Consider the following 16,953-nt stretch of genomic DNA (forward strand, 5'->3'; position numbering starts at 1 on the left):
GGCCTTCAACATCTGGAGCAACATGAAGAACATGGTGTCCTACACTCCTCTCATCCTGGGCCCAAACACTGCTCACCCATACCTTATCCTGTCAGAAGATCTGACCAGTTTGAGGGAAGGAGACAAACAGGAGCTTCCAGACAATCCAAAGAGATTTGATAAAAGATGTTCTGTCCTGAGCTCTGAGGGGTTTACCTCAGGGAACCACAGCTGGAATGTTGATGTTGGGGACAGTGAAGTGTGGATGCTTGGCGTGTTAGCAGATTCTGTCCAGAGGAAGGGAGACATATGGTCTAGGTTGTGGGTCATATGGTTTATTCAAGGTAAATACACAACATGGTCACCACCAGCTGTTCCCAATGACCTTCATATCCAGAAGAAGCTCCAGAAGATCAAAGTCAAACTGGACATGAAGAAAGGAAGGCTTTCCTTCACAGATCTGGACACTGACACACAATTCCACAGCTTCAGACACCCTTTCTCTGAGAGAATGTTTCCATACTTTTATACTGACACTGAGATTAGTATCTTACCAATGAACATTTCAGTAACTAAACAGTAGTATTTTCTTCATGGAGAATAAATCACATTCAATCCTGAAAGCTGTTAATTAGTTTGATCCTCAGCTGTTTTTAAACAGAAAACTGAAAATGAATAATTCTGACCTTAATGCTTGTATCTTCTTCTTCTTTCTTTATTTTTTTTTAGATATGCATAACTATCTGTGCTGATGCTACATTTTTTTGTTACTTTTAAACCTTAAACTGTATGTAACACAATAAAACAGCAGATCGTGTAAAAGAAGGCTGTGTTTTATTTTTAATAAATGTTCTGAATTTGAGTCTGAAGACAGAGCAGGTGGCAGAATTAAGTAATCTTTTTTTCCTCCATCTATGATCATGCTTAGCTTAGACATATACATTTGATAATGAGATTGTTTTTGGGTAAATAATCATAATTTGAATTATAAATGTATCTATAAAATGCTTTTAATCATTTATAAAGTGCTTTCAAAATGTTTTATGGGTATATTGAACAAACATTAAGAATAAAAGGTAAATAAATTTAAATAATCAATGAAACTCATGAAAAATAAAGGGGAAAAAAATGGGTATTTAGTTTTAATAAAAAAAACATCTACAAAGCTGAGGAACGCTGCTCCTAGGTTTATATGTCCATAATGGAAATTCTGGATGACTAACGTTCTTTCCTGACCTTAGGCACAAATAGAAGGACAGTTCCTTGAGAACAGATGGCACAAAATATTACATAAGAAATAAATAAAAGACGGTGCAAGTCCATGAAGAATTTTATAGACTAACAAGAGCATTGTGAAGTTGGTTAGAACCTGACGAGAAAGCCATTCAAGAGCAGCCAGCTCTTGATTGAGGTAATAAGCTCATACGATCAGCAGTTTTGCACCATCTGTAGAGCTCTGACACATTTTTAACCAGTCCTGACAGAAGGCCGTTGCAGTTTTCAAAGCGAGATGCAACAAAACCTGAAGAGGAACTTTAGCATCCTTCTAAAACTACATTTGCCTGATCTTAGTTATTCTTCTGAGATATAAAAAGTGCACGCAAGTAAACTCCGCAATGTGCTCGTTAAATACAATGTTTTCATAAAAAATAACAAGGTTTTCTGTTTTGTTAGGACTTTATAAATATGGTTGTCTTAAGATAAAGACACAGCATCAAATAGATGATGCAGATTCTGTGTTAAAGGGGTGGTAAAGCGCAAACAGAAAGAGTAACTGTGGATGAGGTGTATTGAATCACTTCCTGTTATGCTGTTGTACTTTGCCGATTTTGATTCTCTCCTTAGCACTACTTGATCTCTGCTACAGCATGAATTATGTGGTTTACACAACCTTTCAGTTTTTTTATGTGGTTTTAAACAGGGTATTAGCTTAGTATTTGCCTAGCATGACATGTACAGGCTTCCTTTGAGTCTGCATTAGGGCCAATACATTCTATGTAAGAAAAGAGCAATTCTCTTTTACAGAATAAGAGGGAAGATCTTTTTTGCCTGCAGAATTAGTTGGAAATCTACATAGGTCTCCCCAGCTGTAGGACACCATTGTCAATGGTACAGTACAAGAACAGAAACAACTTCTGACCAGAACACCTTATGAAAATTCAAAAATCATTCAATCTGAAAAACTCATACTGAGAGAAAAGACAATTAGAAGAAACGTATTGATATAATTAGTTGATACTAATGCTATACATTATGTTACACTAATGCTTCAGTGTAGTTTTACTAAATTAATCCTAATATATAAACTTCAAACACACACAGTTTTATAGATATTCCACATAGGTGGCTTTTCCAAAAAAAAAAAATATGCTGCTCATCCTAGAAGCAGTACAGGGTATGTCCTTTACATTTCCAGTTGTATAATTACAGGATGAATGCTGTGCAAAGCTGGAGGAGCAAAGTCAAGGTTATCCTAAGTAGCATGATGAAGGAGATGAACCCCCCCCCAGACACCACCGTTTATAGACATATCTGTGCTATATTGTACATGTACATTTTAGATGTAGCTTAATATGTGAAAGTCCAGGTGGAGTTCAAGGTCCACAAAAAATAAAAACCTTGCCTTGTTTTCATTCATCCTGCTCACTTAACCAAGTGTTTAGCCTTGTTGTGGAGCTGAAAATACACATTATTGGAACTAATGTGTGTATAGCTTTTATTTCTGGAATGTTCCTGAATGTTTACAAGGAGTTAAAATGGTATTTGTATTTTCAATTATCTGAAAATAAGAATCCAACCTTAGTTACAATTTGTGTTTTGATATTCTTACAAAAACAAAATTGTATGGCTTACAGTAACATCCTTTACTAGTGGAACCCTAGCAATTCTGTTCAGGGTACCAACATCAAGGTCCTGTGCTCAGCCACTACTTTCTGAAATGTTGTTGTCATTAACTGCTGATAGTGCCACATTTAATGCAGTTATAATCAAATAAAATAAAAAATATACCACTGGGCAGTCATTAAATAATCTTTATTGCAGACAAATTAAATGCATTTTCCAAACAACAAAAATATACAGAAAAAGAAATACAAAAAATGCAGGTTTCACAAAAGGCTGAAGCCTTCATTATATAACCCTAAACATATAAAGGTGTGTTCATTAACACGTGTCACAAAGAATATGTGCAGAAATATTTTCAGTTAACCTGTTAACTGGGACGTCTCGTCTGCAGCACTTTCACAGTAGCCTAATAACCACTGATGGCTCCTGGTTGTTGTCAATCTGTCAAACTCAATATTTTCCTTAGAGGAAATAAGCAGTGAACCCCATTTTGATTCATTTGAGTGATCAGAAATAAAAATTCTAAAAGTTAACTGTGAAAACTGGCTTTACCCTCTTCAGTTTTAGCATCAAATATTTTATACAGTCTACTTTCATTTTAGATTTCTGAATTATTTACATATTATAATATATGAATAAAATCTGAATCAGATTTAAACTTTAGTCTGAGTTCAGTTTTAATCTGATTGAAACTGCAGTCTGAGGAGTGGGGGTGATACTGGTTGGTTAAAGTTTGATGCACTAACCTGGAACACTTATATGCATACTTTTATCATCATATAATGTGAATGTGAGCTCAACAATCTTTTTTCCTGATGTTCTCCATCTTCATGCTGTAACTCTGATCTTCTGTCTCACATTAATCCAGGGACAGTAAGTCTATGTCATAGCATCCATCAACCTGCAGGAAAACAAAACATGAAATGATTCCTCTTTTCCAAGACTTCTTGGAGATCAAACTACTGATAGGTATTTTATATGCTCTTAATTTCCCATCCAAAAAACGTACAGATTTCAGTACTGAAAGTGCTGCAGTGTATCTCACTCTATAGCTTAATTTGCCCAAAGATGTTAAACTTCTTTAATCACATCTGTTCATATTCCATTTTCATGCTAATCATAAAGTGAGGTGCTGCTGTGCAGCTCTACCCAGGTGTACACTATGGGGTACCTCCTAACTGATAACAGAAAGTATTCTTCAAAAGCTTTTTGAATTTATAAATATGTTCATCCTACCCACAGACAGTTTAAATACTGGATGTTGCACACTGAACTGGGAATGAAGAACTCACATCAAAACGCCCAATGGTGGCTGTGGTTTGGTTGGTCTGCATCACTTCAGTCAAAGCCCACATCTGCTGGATGCTGGAGGAAACAGTCTGAGGGTCTAGGAGGCCCTGCAGCAGAAGACATAGCAGTTAAACTGAAGATCTATTCAGAAAATCTCAACATTTTACTTCCCATTATACATCATAACCTAAACTGAAACAACATTTTTAATTGTCTGTCATTTTTTTTTAAGAATCAGTAGGTTTATTAAACCTGAAGAGTAAGTAAATGATTAAGAAAATATCAATTTTTTTTTTTTATTATTTAAACACACATTGCCACATTAAATTTGGAAATAAAGTATTTAAAAGGTGCAGCTTCCTTTAGGGACAGCTGGAGATAGGCACTGGCAGCCCTTGCAACCCCACTTGGGAGTAACTGTGTTAGAAAATGGATGGATGGAAGAACTTCCTTTAAGGAAGTAGTTCCCAAGGAGGCGCTGCACCCATTTATGAGGGTTTGTGGTACTGGAGATATGATTACATTTAAAGGGGAGCGCCGGTTTATTTACATGTGGCCCTTGATTTTACGTTATTACATCATGTTCTACTCACCCATATGAGTTTTGTGTCATTTGGAGTGTATGACGTCATCCGCACGCGCCGGCTACCGTTCATTCTTCCTGTCCGCTGAACTGCTGCTAGTTTTCCTCACATGCCTGGAAGATGTCTAGTGCTGCTACCACAGATGATCTCACTCTCTAAATGGAATTGAACGATTCAGATTAGCTCGCCGAATGAATGGAAGGGGTAGAGCGTAGCCGCCTGTGGCCCGGGCTGCCTGTCACAACTCCAGTCCGGCGCATGGATGACGTCATACACACTCCGCTTTGCTTTTAAAAAATATAAATATAAATAATATAACTGCGGATGTCTTGGGGACAGTGATTCGCCTTCATGTTATGAATGCTGGCGTACCATAAAGAATAAATTATAAACAGTTTAGTTTGTGCCTTCAACTTGTTTGCCCATAGGAAGACGTTACTTTGATATAACCTATTGAAATATCTTAAGAACGGCTCCAAATGACACAATATGGGTGACTAGAGCATGATGTAATAACGTAAAATCAAGGGACCAATGTGAAAAAATCGGTGTTTCCCTTTAATGTTATTCATCTTTTTTGTTATGTACAGGATTTATCTTGTACATAACATATGTAATGTTTTTGCTGCTGAATTTTCTTTGTTCAACTGTTGTAAAGGTTGTGTTTGGTGGGGAGGAATCTTCTAAACCAGGGATTCCCAAAATGCACACCCACCCCCTGAAGGGGGGCTAGATGAAAAAATTAATGGCGATCTGATAATTACATAGTTACATTTATTTATCCACACAATAAAGATCTACAAATAATAATGTCTTTTTAAAATTAAAATCAAAAATTACAACTTTATTAAATAAAAATATATTCACACAAAAAATGTATTTATTTAGAATGAGTCTTCTTCTACACTTCATTTTAAGATGCAATATAGAAGAAGTTACCTCCTTATATGCCTGGTTCTGTATATGCCACCTAGCTTTTTGTCTCTACTTCAAATGAACAAACAGTCCAAGGTGCTAGAGTACAAGCATTGATGTGCATATCATGCCCAAACCGCTGCTGGGGAAGCAGATTGTCGACACGATTTCTTGACTATGCTCATGCACAGAGCTGTAATCCTTTTCAGGAGATAATGTGATTCAGATAAGTGTGGTTAATTTTAAAAATGCCCATATTAAGACCGGACAAGGGAAACCAGCAACCAGTGGTGGTCAGGGGTGAGTAGAGATGAGGTGTGTTGCCATAGACACGTTTACCTACAGACAAAGCTTTCTAGGTACAGTAGGTGCTCAAAGGCTGTGAAATTCTCAGGAAATAAATTCTCATTTCTCTGATTAATTACACCTTTATTAAGGTCTGCGCTGTCTAGCAAAGTCTCCATCTGTCATCACTGGACACAAATCAAATTAAACGTCTTAGTGCTTCTATTTTCAGGCACAATTGAGTCTGATTAAGAATCTAGTAATAAGTAAATCAGAAACACACAGGCAGGTAGATTATCAGAGTTTAATCTGTGAATCCATCTTCAGAGCCATTTGAGGTCGTCTGTCCAGGTTTGACTGATCTGAGTCTGTCTTTACCTCGCTCCAGGCTGAGCCACAGCTGCACCTGAAAATCCTCAGGATCCCGCTGTGAATAATGTCTAACGTTATTACATTTTAATTCAAATTCAGTTCTAATTAGATTTCCATAACATTTGCTATGATAATAGGATTGTGTTATTGTAAATGTAGTTTTTTTATTATGTCTGTTCTGGATATTTGGGGATATGATCAAAGACGCTGCCATTAACATGGCTATAAAAAAAATTTAAAAGCTGGGGTATTGGGGGTGCGTCAACTTGGTTTGGATACAGAAGAGGAAGTAAAATAAGGAGCCTGTGAACCAGCATCAAATATGTAAAATAAAAATCTAACTATTTATCGACACTTTGGGATAAAGTTTTTACCTCTACATCAGGGTGTTGATCAACAAGAGTAAGATCAGACAGCAAATCAGAGACCTCCTTCTCTGGCTCCTGCGGGAGATAAAATAAATATATAGGTTTCATACTGGCGACATCTAGTGGTCATAAAGAAGAACAACTTTGAATCTCTTATAAGATCCATTCTTTTCCACTATTTCCAAATACTAAGAGGAAAAATAAATGAAAGGCTGACCGGCTCCACTTGCGGGAATATTTTGATCTCTTCCAGGCTGAAGTTGAGCCAACCGGAGGACGGCTGTCTTAGGATCAGCCTCACCGACACAACATGATCTGCCTCCACCAGCATCTGTAAGATCACAAGGGAACAAAAAAGGAGAAAATGAAAAGAAGCAGCAGGGTTGGTCCATCTTCCTTCTCTACAAAAATATACACTATTACCCCAGGGAGGGACTCTGTAGCCCAAACAAAGAACTGAGTAAATAAAATGAAGATCATGCAGAAATGTTTCTGAATGCAGAGCTACAGAGAGATGCCAGTAACTCCCATTTATTACTAATTGTTCTTTACAACTGTAAGACATGCAACAACATGAGCTGAACAGAAAAACCAATCAGATATTGTCATGTAGCAAAGCATCAGTTTCTACTATCAAATTTGTGAGAAAAGGACAAATCAGAGTCACTCACTAAAAGAGATGGTAGACTTAAGACTTAGACTCAATTTTATTTATCCCTTGGAATTATTCCTTCAGGGAAATTCTAGATCCAGTAGCTCATATACAAAGTACAAAGAGTACAAAGAGTTAAAGAATGATTCAGTTAAAGATAAAAATACAACAGACAATATAAAAAATATATATATAGTACAAAAGTGCATAAAAAATGTTGGAATTGCCTGGAATATGTTTCCTTTAGATATAAAAATATCTGCACAGTAGAGAGCTAAGGAAAGACTACACATTAGTTGACCTGGATTACTGCACTCAATGCAGAGATGGACTGACCTTAGAAATAGGTTAAAAAAATTACACAGGCTACCGGTGGCAGCTCTTGGAAAATGTACACAAAATTCAAGTAATAACTAAAGTATGACAATAATACAAATATGCGGAGATAAATGGTCGGTGTTCATCGTGAGAAGGTTTGGACATTTACCAGTATTAATACAAGTTCTCAGGGTGAGTTCTGGGTCTCCTCCGATTATGATAACCCTAATAATTAGTAGGAGACCAGGATCACATGTATCACATTTATCATAAGCTCACTACATTTGATAAAACTTCTACATGTCCCTAAATCTAAACCCTCGAGCCTTTGAAGGAAGGTGATTTAATTCTCCACTATTTGAACCAACCTGGCTACTTGATAGTGGACTACCAGTATCTATTTTGTGGCTTAAGGCTTAAAGAGGCAGAGGGATTTACAACTTCAGCTAAAACCAAAGATAAAATTCTGATCTTTCCAAACAAACTTCATATTTTTTAAGTTTTTAAGGCGTCACAAAATTTGTTGTATCCCTATGGGAATAAACCATAAAACTATACATCTGAAAGAAAGTGACTGTTTCTGTCTTTGCATTATTAGTATCTGAATCCAGGTGGATGGACCATTTACCCGGGTGGCAAGAAGAACTCTTTGAACGAGTGACAAAAGGGTAGCTCTGCTGTAAAACTGGTGCTGTAGTAAAAACTGCGACCAATAAGGTAGCATTATGAATTAAAGGTTGTGTGATTCTTAACGTTGCAAATTAAATGTTCTGACAGGCTCTGAAAAATATCAGGTACAAGTTTGAACATGATTAGTCAGTAGAAGTCAAACAGGTTTGAGCTCCTCCCTTTGTCCAACTCCCCTGAGGTGAAACAGGAAGCGGCTTGTAATTCTTATGACACAGAGACATAGATGATCAGATTCAGCTTCAGACTAAACCTCCTATTTCATCTTGAGGAGGGAAGGGAGCCATGACTGACTGGACCTTCTGTGTTTTCAGCTTCACTCAGAGACTAAATGGCTTCCAGGTTAGAGGAGGATCTCTGCTGTCCAGTCTGTCAGGACGTCTTTAAGGATCCAGTTGTTCTGTCATGTAGCCACAGCTTCTGTAAGGAGTGTCTGAAGAACTGGTGGAGGGAGAAACCAGGAAAAGAGTGTCCAGTTTGTAAGAGGAGATCTTCAAGGGAATATCCACCATTTAATCTGGCTCTGAAGAACCTGTGTGAGACCTTCTTACAGCAGAGAGAGCAGAGAGCTTCAGAGGATCTCTGCAGTCTGCACTCTGAGAAACTCAGACTCTTCTGTCTGGACCATCAGCAGCCAGTGTGTCTCGTCTGCAAAGATTCAGAAAAACACACCGAGCACAGATTCAGACCCATTGATGAAGCTGCTCAGCAACACAAGAAGAAACTTCAGGAAACTCTGGAACCTTTAAAGAAGAAGCTGGAGCTCAGGAAGAAAGTTCAAGAGGAGTTTGATCAGACAGCAGAACACATGAAGGTCCAGGCCCGACACACAGAGAGGCTGATTAAGGAGCAGTTTAAGAAGCTTCATCAGTTTCTAGCAGAGGAAGAGGAGGCCAGGCTGGCTGCACTGAGGGAGGAAGAGGAGCAGAAGAGAGGGATGATGAAGGAGAAGATGGAGGCTCTGACCAGAGAGATAGCAGCTCTTTCAGACACAGTCAGAGCCACAGAGGAGGAGCTGAGAGCTGAAGACGTCTCATTCCTGCACAACTACAAGGCTGCAGTGGAAAGAGTCCAGCGCTGCCCCCTGCTGGAGGATCCACAGCTGCCCTCAGGAGCTCTGATAGACCAGGCCAAACATCTGGGCAACCTGGCCTTCAACATCTGGAGCAACATGAAGAACATGGTGTCCTACACTCCTCTCATCCTGGACCCAAACACTGCGCATCCAAAGCTTATTTTATCTGAAGATCTGACCAGTATGAGATCAGGAGTGAGACAGCAGCTTCCTGACAACCCGGAGAGGTTGGATATATGGTGGTCTGTCCTGAGTTCGGAGGGCTTCAACTCAGGAAATCACAGCTGGGATGTTGATGTTGGAGAGAGTCAGGTTTGGACACTCGGTGTGTTAGAAGAGTCTGTCAACAGGAGGCGAAACATCAAGTCTGGGCTATGGGGATTAATGCTTACAGAAGATCAGTTATCAGCTTGGTTACCAGGTTCATCAACAGTTCTCGTACCGAGGGAGCTCCAGAGGATCAGAGTGAATCTGGACTGGGACAGAGGAAAGCTGTCCTTCTCTGATCTGGACACTAACACACACATACACACCTTCACACACACCTTCACTGACAAGATGTTTCCGTATTTTTATACTTTAGATAAAGTGAAAATCTTACAACTCAAGATCTCAGTGAGAAAACAGAATCGCTGATTGGTTCTTTGAGAAGGGCTTCAAATGAGTGACTGTAAAGAAAAACATGGTGATATAATGAACCATTTACATCTCAGTCAGATCCGGTTCTGATCATGTTGGAGCAAATAGATAACACTATTTTCAAAAAACCCTTATGATTTCAACTAAAGAAGGTTTGATTTGTTACATTCCGGGCAGCAGGGGCAGGAATGGGCACCTAGAGAGGCAGCTGTGCCCGCCCTGCACTGGAAAGTGTTTATTTTATCAGTCATAGTTTTTTACTCTGAGTGTCCAACTTTTTTAGCATTCCCATCTTTGATCTGTCAATCACACAATTCAACCAATCCAAACAAAAAGCAAAGGTAACATGCATGCCGATTAAACACCAAGGGGGCGGGTCGTAGAGGTGACAATCATCATCGTAGTAGGCGTGACATGAATATGCAGACTGTTTTCAAAGGTGCAGGTGGAACAAACAAGAGTGGGCAGGAATGCTTGGAGAGTGTTGTGGGAAAAAGGTGTTCAATTCTACAGTCCAGTTAAATAAACGGAGATCGATGGATTTCACTGAGTCCGTATTTTATTTTACCTTACAAAGTAAAATGAGAACAAGAAAACATACAGCCCTCATAGCCTGGTGTTCAGCCCTGTTCTACCTTGGCAGCGTTTGTCTTTCACTAATTAACCCGGCATAAAGGCTGTGAAGGTCTCCACAAATCTGTACCCAAAACAAAGAAAAAAAAGGAAAAAAAAAAAAAAAAAAGAAAGGTAAGAAAAAAAAACCAAAAAAAAAAAAAAAAAGAGTCCAGATGCTTCAAGAGTCTAGATAGTTCATGGTATGTAATTCCTCTCTCTCTAACTCTCTGACCCCCCTTGCCAAAACCTGGGTTAGTTGAAGGCAGAAGGTTAACACCCTGATCTGATCCTTATGCCCCTATAACTGAATCAATTGTTTTTATTCTCACTATGTCTCCACAGGGTTCCTACAGCATAAGGCAAGTTAAATTCAAGACTTTTTAAGACTTTTTAATGCCTCTTGAAATAAAAATTTAAGACCAAATTAACAAGAAATACAAGAAAAACCAGCTTGCGACAACTTTACCCAAAGGTTTATTTTAACATAAACCACTGCACTAATGTTTCAAATTTTGAAAAGCTTCCCATACAGGAAGAAAGCTAAAAACACACACATGACAGATATATTTTAACAATTATTTAACTGAATTCACAAACTTTGTTTTAGCAGGGAACAAAAGAAATCAGTTTTAAAGCCACAACATAACCAGCGCTAAGTCTTTATTGCAGAGTCAAAAGATCCATCCATCTATTAATTTTCTTCCACTTTATCCGGGGCCGGGTCGCGGAGGCAGCAAAAGATCCAAAAGATGATGTTATTCAAAGGCAGACACTGTGACTGACCTGCTTCCTGTGGATGGAGAAGTAGTCTTGGGACCCCGTCTCGGTGTGGGGGTTGTCCATCAGGAGCAGGTCTCGTAAAGCGGTGCACCATTTAGTTGGGCCATTCTGCCCTGAAGTCGTCCTCAACAGACGCACAGTAATGTAAGCAGTGTAGTAGTTTTTAAAGGTGATTTCCTCAATCTGGAACACAATCAGTGAATGATACAGTGAATTATAAACACTGAAGCAACAGCCTTCAGGCGGCGGTCTGACCCTGCTGTTTAACAAACACTGAATCAGCCAAACCTCAGCATTAAAATAAAAAAAACAGCTGGACTTAATTCCTTTATGTTAAAATGTATTCCCATTACCACTCTTTGAAGCCTGAAGCTCTGAGTTAATGAGGACTCACTCTGCATTAAAAAAGAATGCTTTGCAATTACAACTACTTGCTATAAAATAGGTCAGGGCCTAAAATATCCCAACCTCCTCTGAGTACTGTAGAAACATGAGGTTCAGGTTCCTTTATATACAAGTCTAACACGTAACCCAGCCAGTTGAAACCATAATTTGTGATGTTTTCACCACAGACAGAAAACCCATTTAATCTGTCCAATCAGATGTTGGTTTAGAGAAGGATGCATAATGTCAGGAGGATTATCTCTGGGGTCCACATATTGGACAGCCGTGAGTTCCAGTATGTTAACCTTCACTGAGTGTTAGAAATGTCTCCATTTATTTTTGTATACTTGTCGTAAATTTCTGCCACGTCTTCTGGGCTTTTACGAACATCAGATTAAACAGACGTCCTTAACTTCCAGAAATGTTCGTAAAAATTATCCTTGTAAGTCTGATGCAGTCCACCTCTGCATCAGGGAACGTGCGTTCCTGAGATATTTAATCTGCAAATACCACCCCAATAATTCCATATGAGGGGACATGTAAGTGGGAGGGCTATGATTTCCAGCACTTGGCGTAAAGTTTTATTCTTAGAAACGGTGCTGAAGAGAAAGTAGAAAAACTCTACAGGTTTGGAAGTGTGGAAGTTCTGCTTACTTAGAGCTGGGCAGTAGAATCAAATGACCAGTAAAAGCCATGCAGTGAAATAAATCAAAGCAGCTATAGTTGCACCATCACAGAAGTAAAAAAAAAATAAAAATAGATAAATAAATAACACAAAAGGAAAAACCATTTTATCCAAATACAGTAAATGAAAATTACTGATCGGGGAAAGATGTAAATGCTTAATATGACTTTGCCATTAATAAACAAGACATTCTGTAAAATATCCTTTAATACACACACGCCCGCCTATGCTGTACATCTCCAGACCACGTCTGTCATCCCTTCATCTAACTCACCATCTCTCTTGTGCATAAACATAAAAATGTTAATGATGAAACTCTAATTTGATGAACTTTAAACCGATCAACAACCTTTACGTTGTGTGTTTTGACATCAATTTCTACCGAATCAGTTACAGTGCAAATGTGAGGGCTAGCCAAATCTTTTTAATATTCACCATTTTTTAGAAATTTGTTGTGTAAACAGGCCCCTAAAATGTCTGTAATCTCTTAAGCTCTATTGCTCCTTTTCACCAAGACCAACTCAAAGCTCTTTGCTATGGGTCGACTCACTTTTTCAGCCTTTTTTCATTAGTAACAGTTACATGGAACCTTTGAGGATCACCTGCTTTTTAAAGATTCCAGCCCCATTGAGATGGTACTGAAACATAACTAAAAAATGAATCAAAATGGGATAAACTAACCCGACCCAAATATTAGCAAAAATTAGCTACCGTATTAATGGGAAAAGGGCAGAAAATCTGATGAGTCAATCTAAAACAGAGAAAAGGACCAGATTGATCTTTCTTGACTCAGGACAAAAGTCATCTTCTTTTAGCACATCTATTTCTTTTTGTTTTTTTCTTTAACAGTGCAATTCTGGAAACTCATTCAAACATTGTAGAACAAACATGTACCATCCAACTGCATCTTACACTTGTCCTCCAGATCAACAGTGTGCGTTAAACTCAATTGATTACTACATACCGTACATTACTACACTTATTACAGCTTTGTTTTACAGAAGAGTTAAAAAACAAAACAGGAATTGGTAAAAAGAGAGCGTTGTGTTAGTGACATCCGTGCTGACCATGTTTATCATGTTTGAATATGTTCCCTGTTGTGTGGCTGACTTACATTGACAGGTTTTTCAAAGGGCAGGCTGACATCAACCACGCAAACACCAGCTTTGGATGCTCCAATTTGAAAATATACCGGAGGTTTGACTATAGAAGACACAGGCTGTCTGTCATCACCTATCTTGCTCATCTTCTGCAGAAAAACACAAAAGAACAAATCGATTAAACAAGAAGAACAGATAAACTTTCAGGTTTATAACAGGTTGGAATTAAACTTGTAATACTTATATCTAACCATCTGGTTTTCTCAGCTTCCTTTTCCACATGAAAGTGGTTGACAGACTTTTTGCAGCTTAGATCCAAAACAGAAGTGAACTTCATAGTAATGGGAGGAAGGACAATTGGTGTACCAAAAAAAGGATCAGTGGGAGCCATTTATAATAAATGGGCTACAAAACTTAAGTCTAAGGACAAACAGACTTAAGCTTTTTTTTTTGTTTTTTTAGGGACTGTATCGCTGCAGGTTTTCCAGAGTGCCAAGAATTTCCAACAAATATCAAAACCTTGAGCATGGATAGATGGATAAGAGAGGCTTATATATATGTATGTATGTATGTATGTATGTATGTATATATATATATATATATATATATATATATATATATATATATAATTTTTTTGTTATAACACTAGGATACTAACAGGTTGGACAACATTATTCTAAGAAATCTTGGATGAAACCAGTTTGTGGTTGTACCAGTGAATTGTTTTACCTTGTTTTACTAAATAGACCCTTAATGGGCATTACTTTCCATAAGGACAGTGATCAATTGTCTTTATGCGTCTTATGTCACGTCTCAACATGTCTTCTTTAGTACCATCTCAGCAGGTGTTACTGCCATGTTTGAAACCTTCACTTTATCTATTCATATTTTTAACACTGCATTCCCTACACAAGCTGTACTCCACCTGCTTAATACTTTTTATATAAAAAAATATTATCTGTAAACATCACAGCAAGGATGGGTATTCATCATACCATTTATTATTATGATAATAATTTTAATTTTGATGTTTAAAACCTCCAAAATCTATCAAAATTGTATTATCTATTCCTTTTTTCCATTGGATGATTGGCAAATTCAAATAACATGATTAAAAGTTGGTAATGTGTTTACCGATATAAATCACTATTTATTTGACTAGTGTCCTGAAGAAGTCAATTGAAAAAAAAATGTTTAATTTTTTCAAGAGCAGCTATGATTTCTGTGGCATGCAGTCACAGCTATAGACGAGCTATACCCGAGGAAGGCTGTGAATAGCTGAAAATAATTAAAATGAACGGGCATGATAAAAGCTGTCCATGGTGCTGACAAATTATCAGCACCATGGACAGCAAACCCGTGAACTAAAACGCCATATTTAAAACAGATCGGACCAAACAGACTGATTCTAAGGAGACGTATTTACCTTTGGTTTCCTAGGGAGTTTATTTTCAAAATTTTAGCTTTAACCTCATACCTACAGGGTTAGCACGGCGGCTAACAGGTGCTAAATGTTGCTAATGCATAGGGTTAGGACAGGATACATCAGTACAAAGTCGCTGACGTCGGTCTTTGCTCACCTTTCTTCGGTACACAAACAAATCTCAGATTCAACGAAAGAACAGTGGGAGCAGAAGGTACATAAATTACCCAATATGATAATAACAGCTTGATAGTTTAACTGGTAGCGATATTTGGCGTTACTTCCTGACTTGTAAGGGTAACCAAGGCGACGGTGAGCGTCTTAAAGGGCCAGCAGCCCTCAACCTAAAGAGCGCGTCATGGAGAAAAATACAGATTTCTGCATTGAGAGAAGCAAACGCAAATTTAGCATTTATAACATTAAGGTAAAATAAATTTAATTATCTAAGTCCCCCCCTCTTTTTATTAGACAGCATTGACTTATACAGATTAAATAATTAAAAACCTCCCCAGGACGTTCATATGGCTGGTAAAATCATGACTTTTCAATCTACTAAACCAGGGGTGGGCAATTCCCCTTCGTGAGGGCCGGTATCCTGTAACTTTAAGAAGTGCCTTTGGTTCAACACACCTGAATCAGGTAATCAAATGATTGAGAGCACTTTGGGGGAACTGAATTTATACTGAGGAGGTAATACAACCATTTGATTCAGGTGTGTTGGACCAAGGATGGATCTAAAAGTTGCAGGATACCGGCCCCCAGGAACTGGAATTAGCCACCCATGCAACAGAGTATATTTTATTTTTTTAAAGGTTATTCCATGAACACCAGTTGTTTTCCATTTTGTGACCCACACAAAAACACTGAAATTTGGTGATGATTGTAACACCATCATCAGTTCCAACAGCAGGAAACAGCAGTCTTGGAAAACTGTCATTTCTTGATCCAAATGTGTTGAGATAAAAATTATTATGTGATGAGAAAAAAATGTGATTCAGATGTTTAAGAGTCTTTTTATTCACCAAATATAATAGTTGTTTTGTATTCATGCAATACACACTATGTTTAAATTACCAGTTTAAGTTGAAACTAGTGCTTCTCCAGCGAAAAAAAAAAAAAAAGATAAATTATTTAAAAATGTGCACATTTCCTCAGCTAATATCAAAGTAACAAAGCTAATACAGGTAGGTAACAGCTGAGAGGGGTGGGGCCATTATAATCTGAAAACCAATACTAAAAACAAACCTAGTTAAATGTTTCTTTTGTCTCAGTTTGTCCATTTAATAGCTGATTCACTCTCTATCATAATTTCTAATGCATCAAAGATAGCAGTAGATGGCAGCATTGCTACATAGATCAGAATTGTGTCTGAGCAAGAAATTGACCATGTCCACAGTAAACGCCTCATTCCCAATTTTTGAGCACATGGCTCAAGTGAGATATTTTTACTGGACTTAAAGTAACCCATGAAGAAACCTAATAGTTGAGATCTTCTGTGACAATAAGATGCGGGTTGGCAGTGAAGTGGAGACATCACACTCCATATTCAGCATTCAGGGGCAAAAAACTGTTATTTTTTGGAGCCATGTAAAATAATCTCAGCAAGTAATTTAAAGTAAGTTTGAATGTTAGATACAACAAGCAAATAACATCTGGTGCAGACTGCAGTATCTGGATGTCAAAAGAGCTACTTAGGGTCAGTATAAACCTTAAACACCATAAGCTGAGGCAGTATAAAGCAAACAAAGACTGTTAAAGGAGATGTTTCTCAGAAACCCACTCAAAGATTTAATATTTGCAAATAAAAAACCCACAAGTTCATAAAATATTCTATATACTTTTATGCTTGGCTTGTTGCTGCGCCTACATATATTCTTTGGGAGTATCACACTTCTCCAAGCAGATAAAAGGTCTGCTGTAACCTCATCTTTTGTCCTACTGAAGTCATCTCTGCTTGG

At 37.9% G+C, this 16,953-nt stretch overlaps 3 protein-coding genes across 4 annotated transcripts in view; 2 read left to right on the forward strand and 1 right to left on the reverse strand.

Moving 5' to 3' along the window:
- The window catches only part of LOC107103216 (tripartite motif-containing protein 60-like), a 1,698-nt gene extending 1,136 nt beyond the window's left edge, over window positions 1-562 (forward strand). Inside the window, exon 3 of the mRNA XM_015402790.1 lies at window positions 2-562. Within this exon, the coding sequence (XP_015258276.1) occupies window positions 2-562 (561 nt within the window). The remainder of the gene's footprint in view (window position 1) is intronic.
- A 2,458-nt stretch (window positions 563-3,020) lies between these two features.
- On the reverse strand, window positions 3,021-15,283 carry nicn1 (nicolin 1). Of its 2 annotated transcripts, XM_015402788.1 has the most exons (7): window positions 15,153-15,283; window positions 13,587-13,721; window positions 11,407-11,586; window positions 6,855-6,968; window positions 6,644-6,712; window positions 4,116-4,220; window positions 3,021-3,724 (listed from the first exon to the last, which is right to left on the reverse strand). In XM_015402788.1, exons 2-7 carry the CDS (start codon window positions 13,716-13,718, stop codon window positions 3,683-3,685), a joined length of 642 nt encoding a protein of 213 aa, XP_015258274.1. In that variant the 5' UTR covers window positions 13,719-13,721; window positions 15,153-15,283; the 3' UTR covers window positions 3,021-3,682. The 2 variants fall into 2 exon arrangements, with proteins under 2 accessions (XP_015258274.1, XP_015258275.1); XM_015402789.1 differs by lacking the exons at window positions 3,021-3,724; window positions 4,116-4,220 and adding an exon at window positions 6,187-6,324.
- Window positions 8,487-10,198, forward strand: LOC107103214 (nuclear factor 7, brain-like). Its single transcript, XM_015402787.1, has one exon. The coding sequence runs from the start codon at window positions 8,626-8,628 to the stop codon at window positions 10,003-10,005; it is 1,380 nt and encodes a 459-aa protein (XP_015258273.1). The 5' UTR covers window positions 8,487-8,625; the 3' UTR covers window positions 10,006-10,198.
- Window positions 15,284-16,953: the final 1,670 nt, after the last annotated feature.

Source organism: Cyprinodon variegatus, unplaced genomic scaffold (genome assembly GCF_000732505.1).
Source record: "Cyprinodon variegatus isolate N-32 unplaced genomic scaffold, C_variegatus-1.0 Scaffold1396, whole genome shotgun sequence".
NCBI lineage: Eukaryota > Metazoa > Chordata > Actinopteri > Cyprinodontiformes > Cyprinodontidae > Cyprinodon > Cyprinodon variegatus.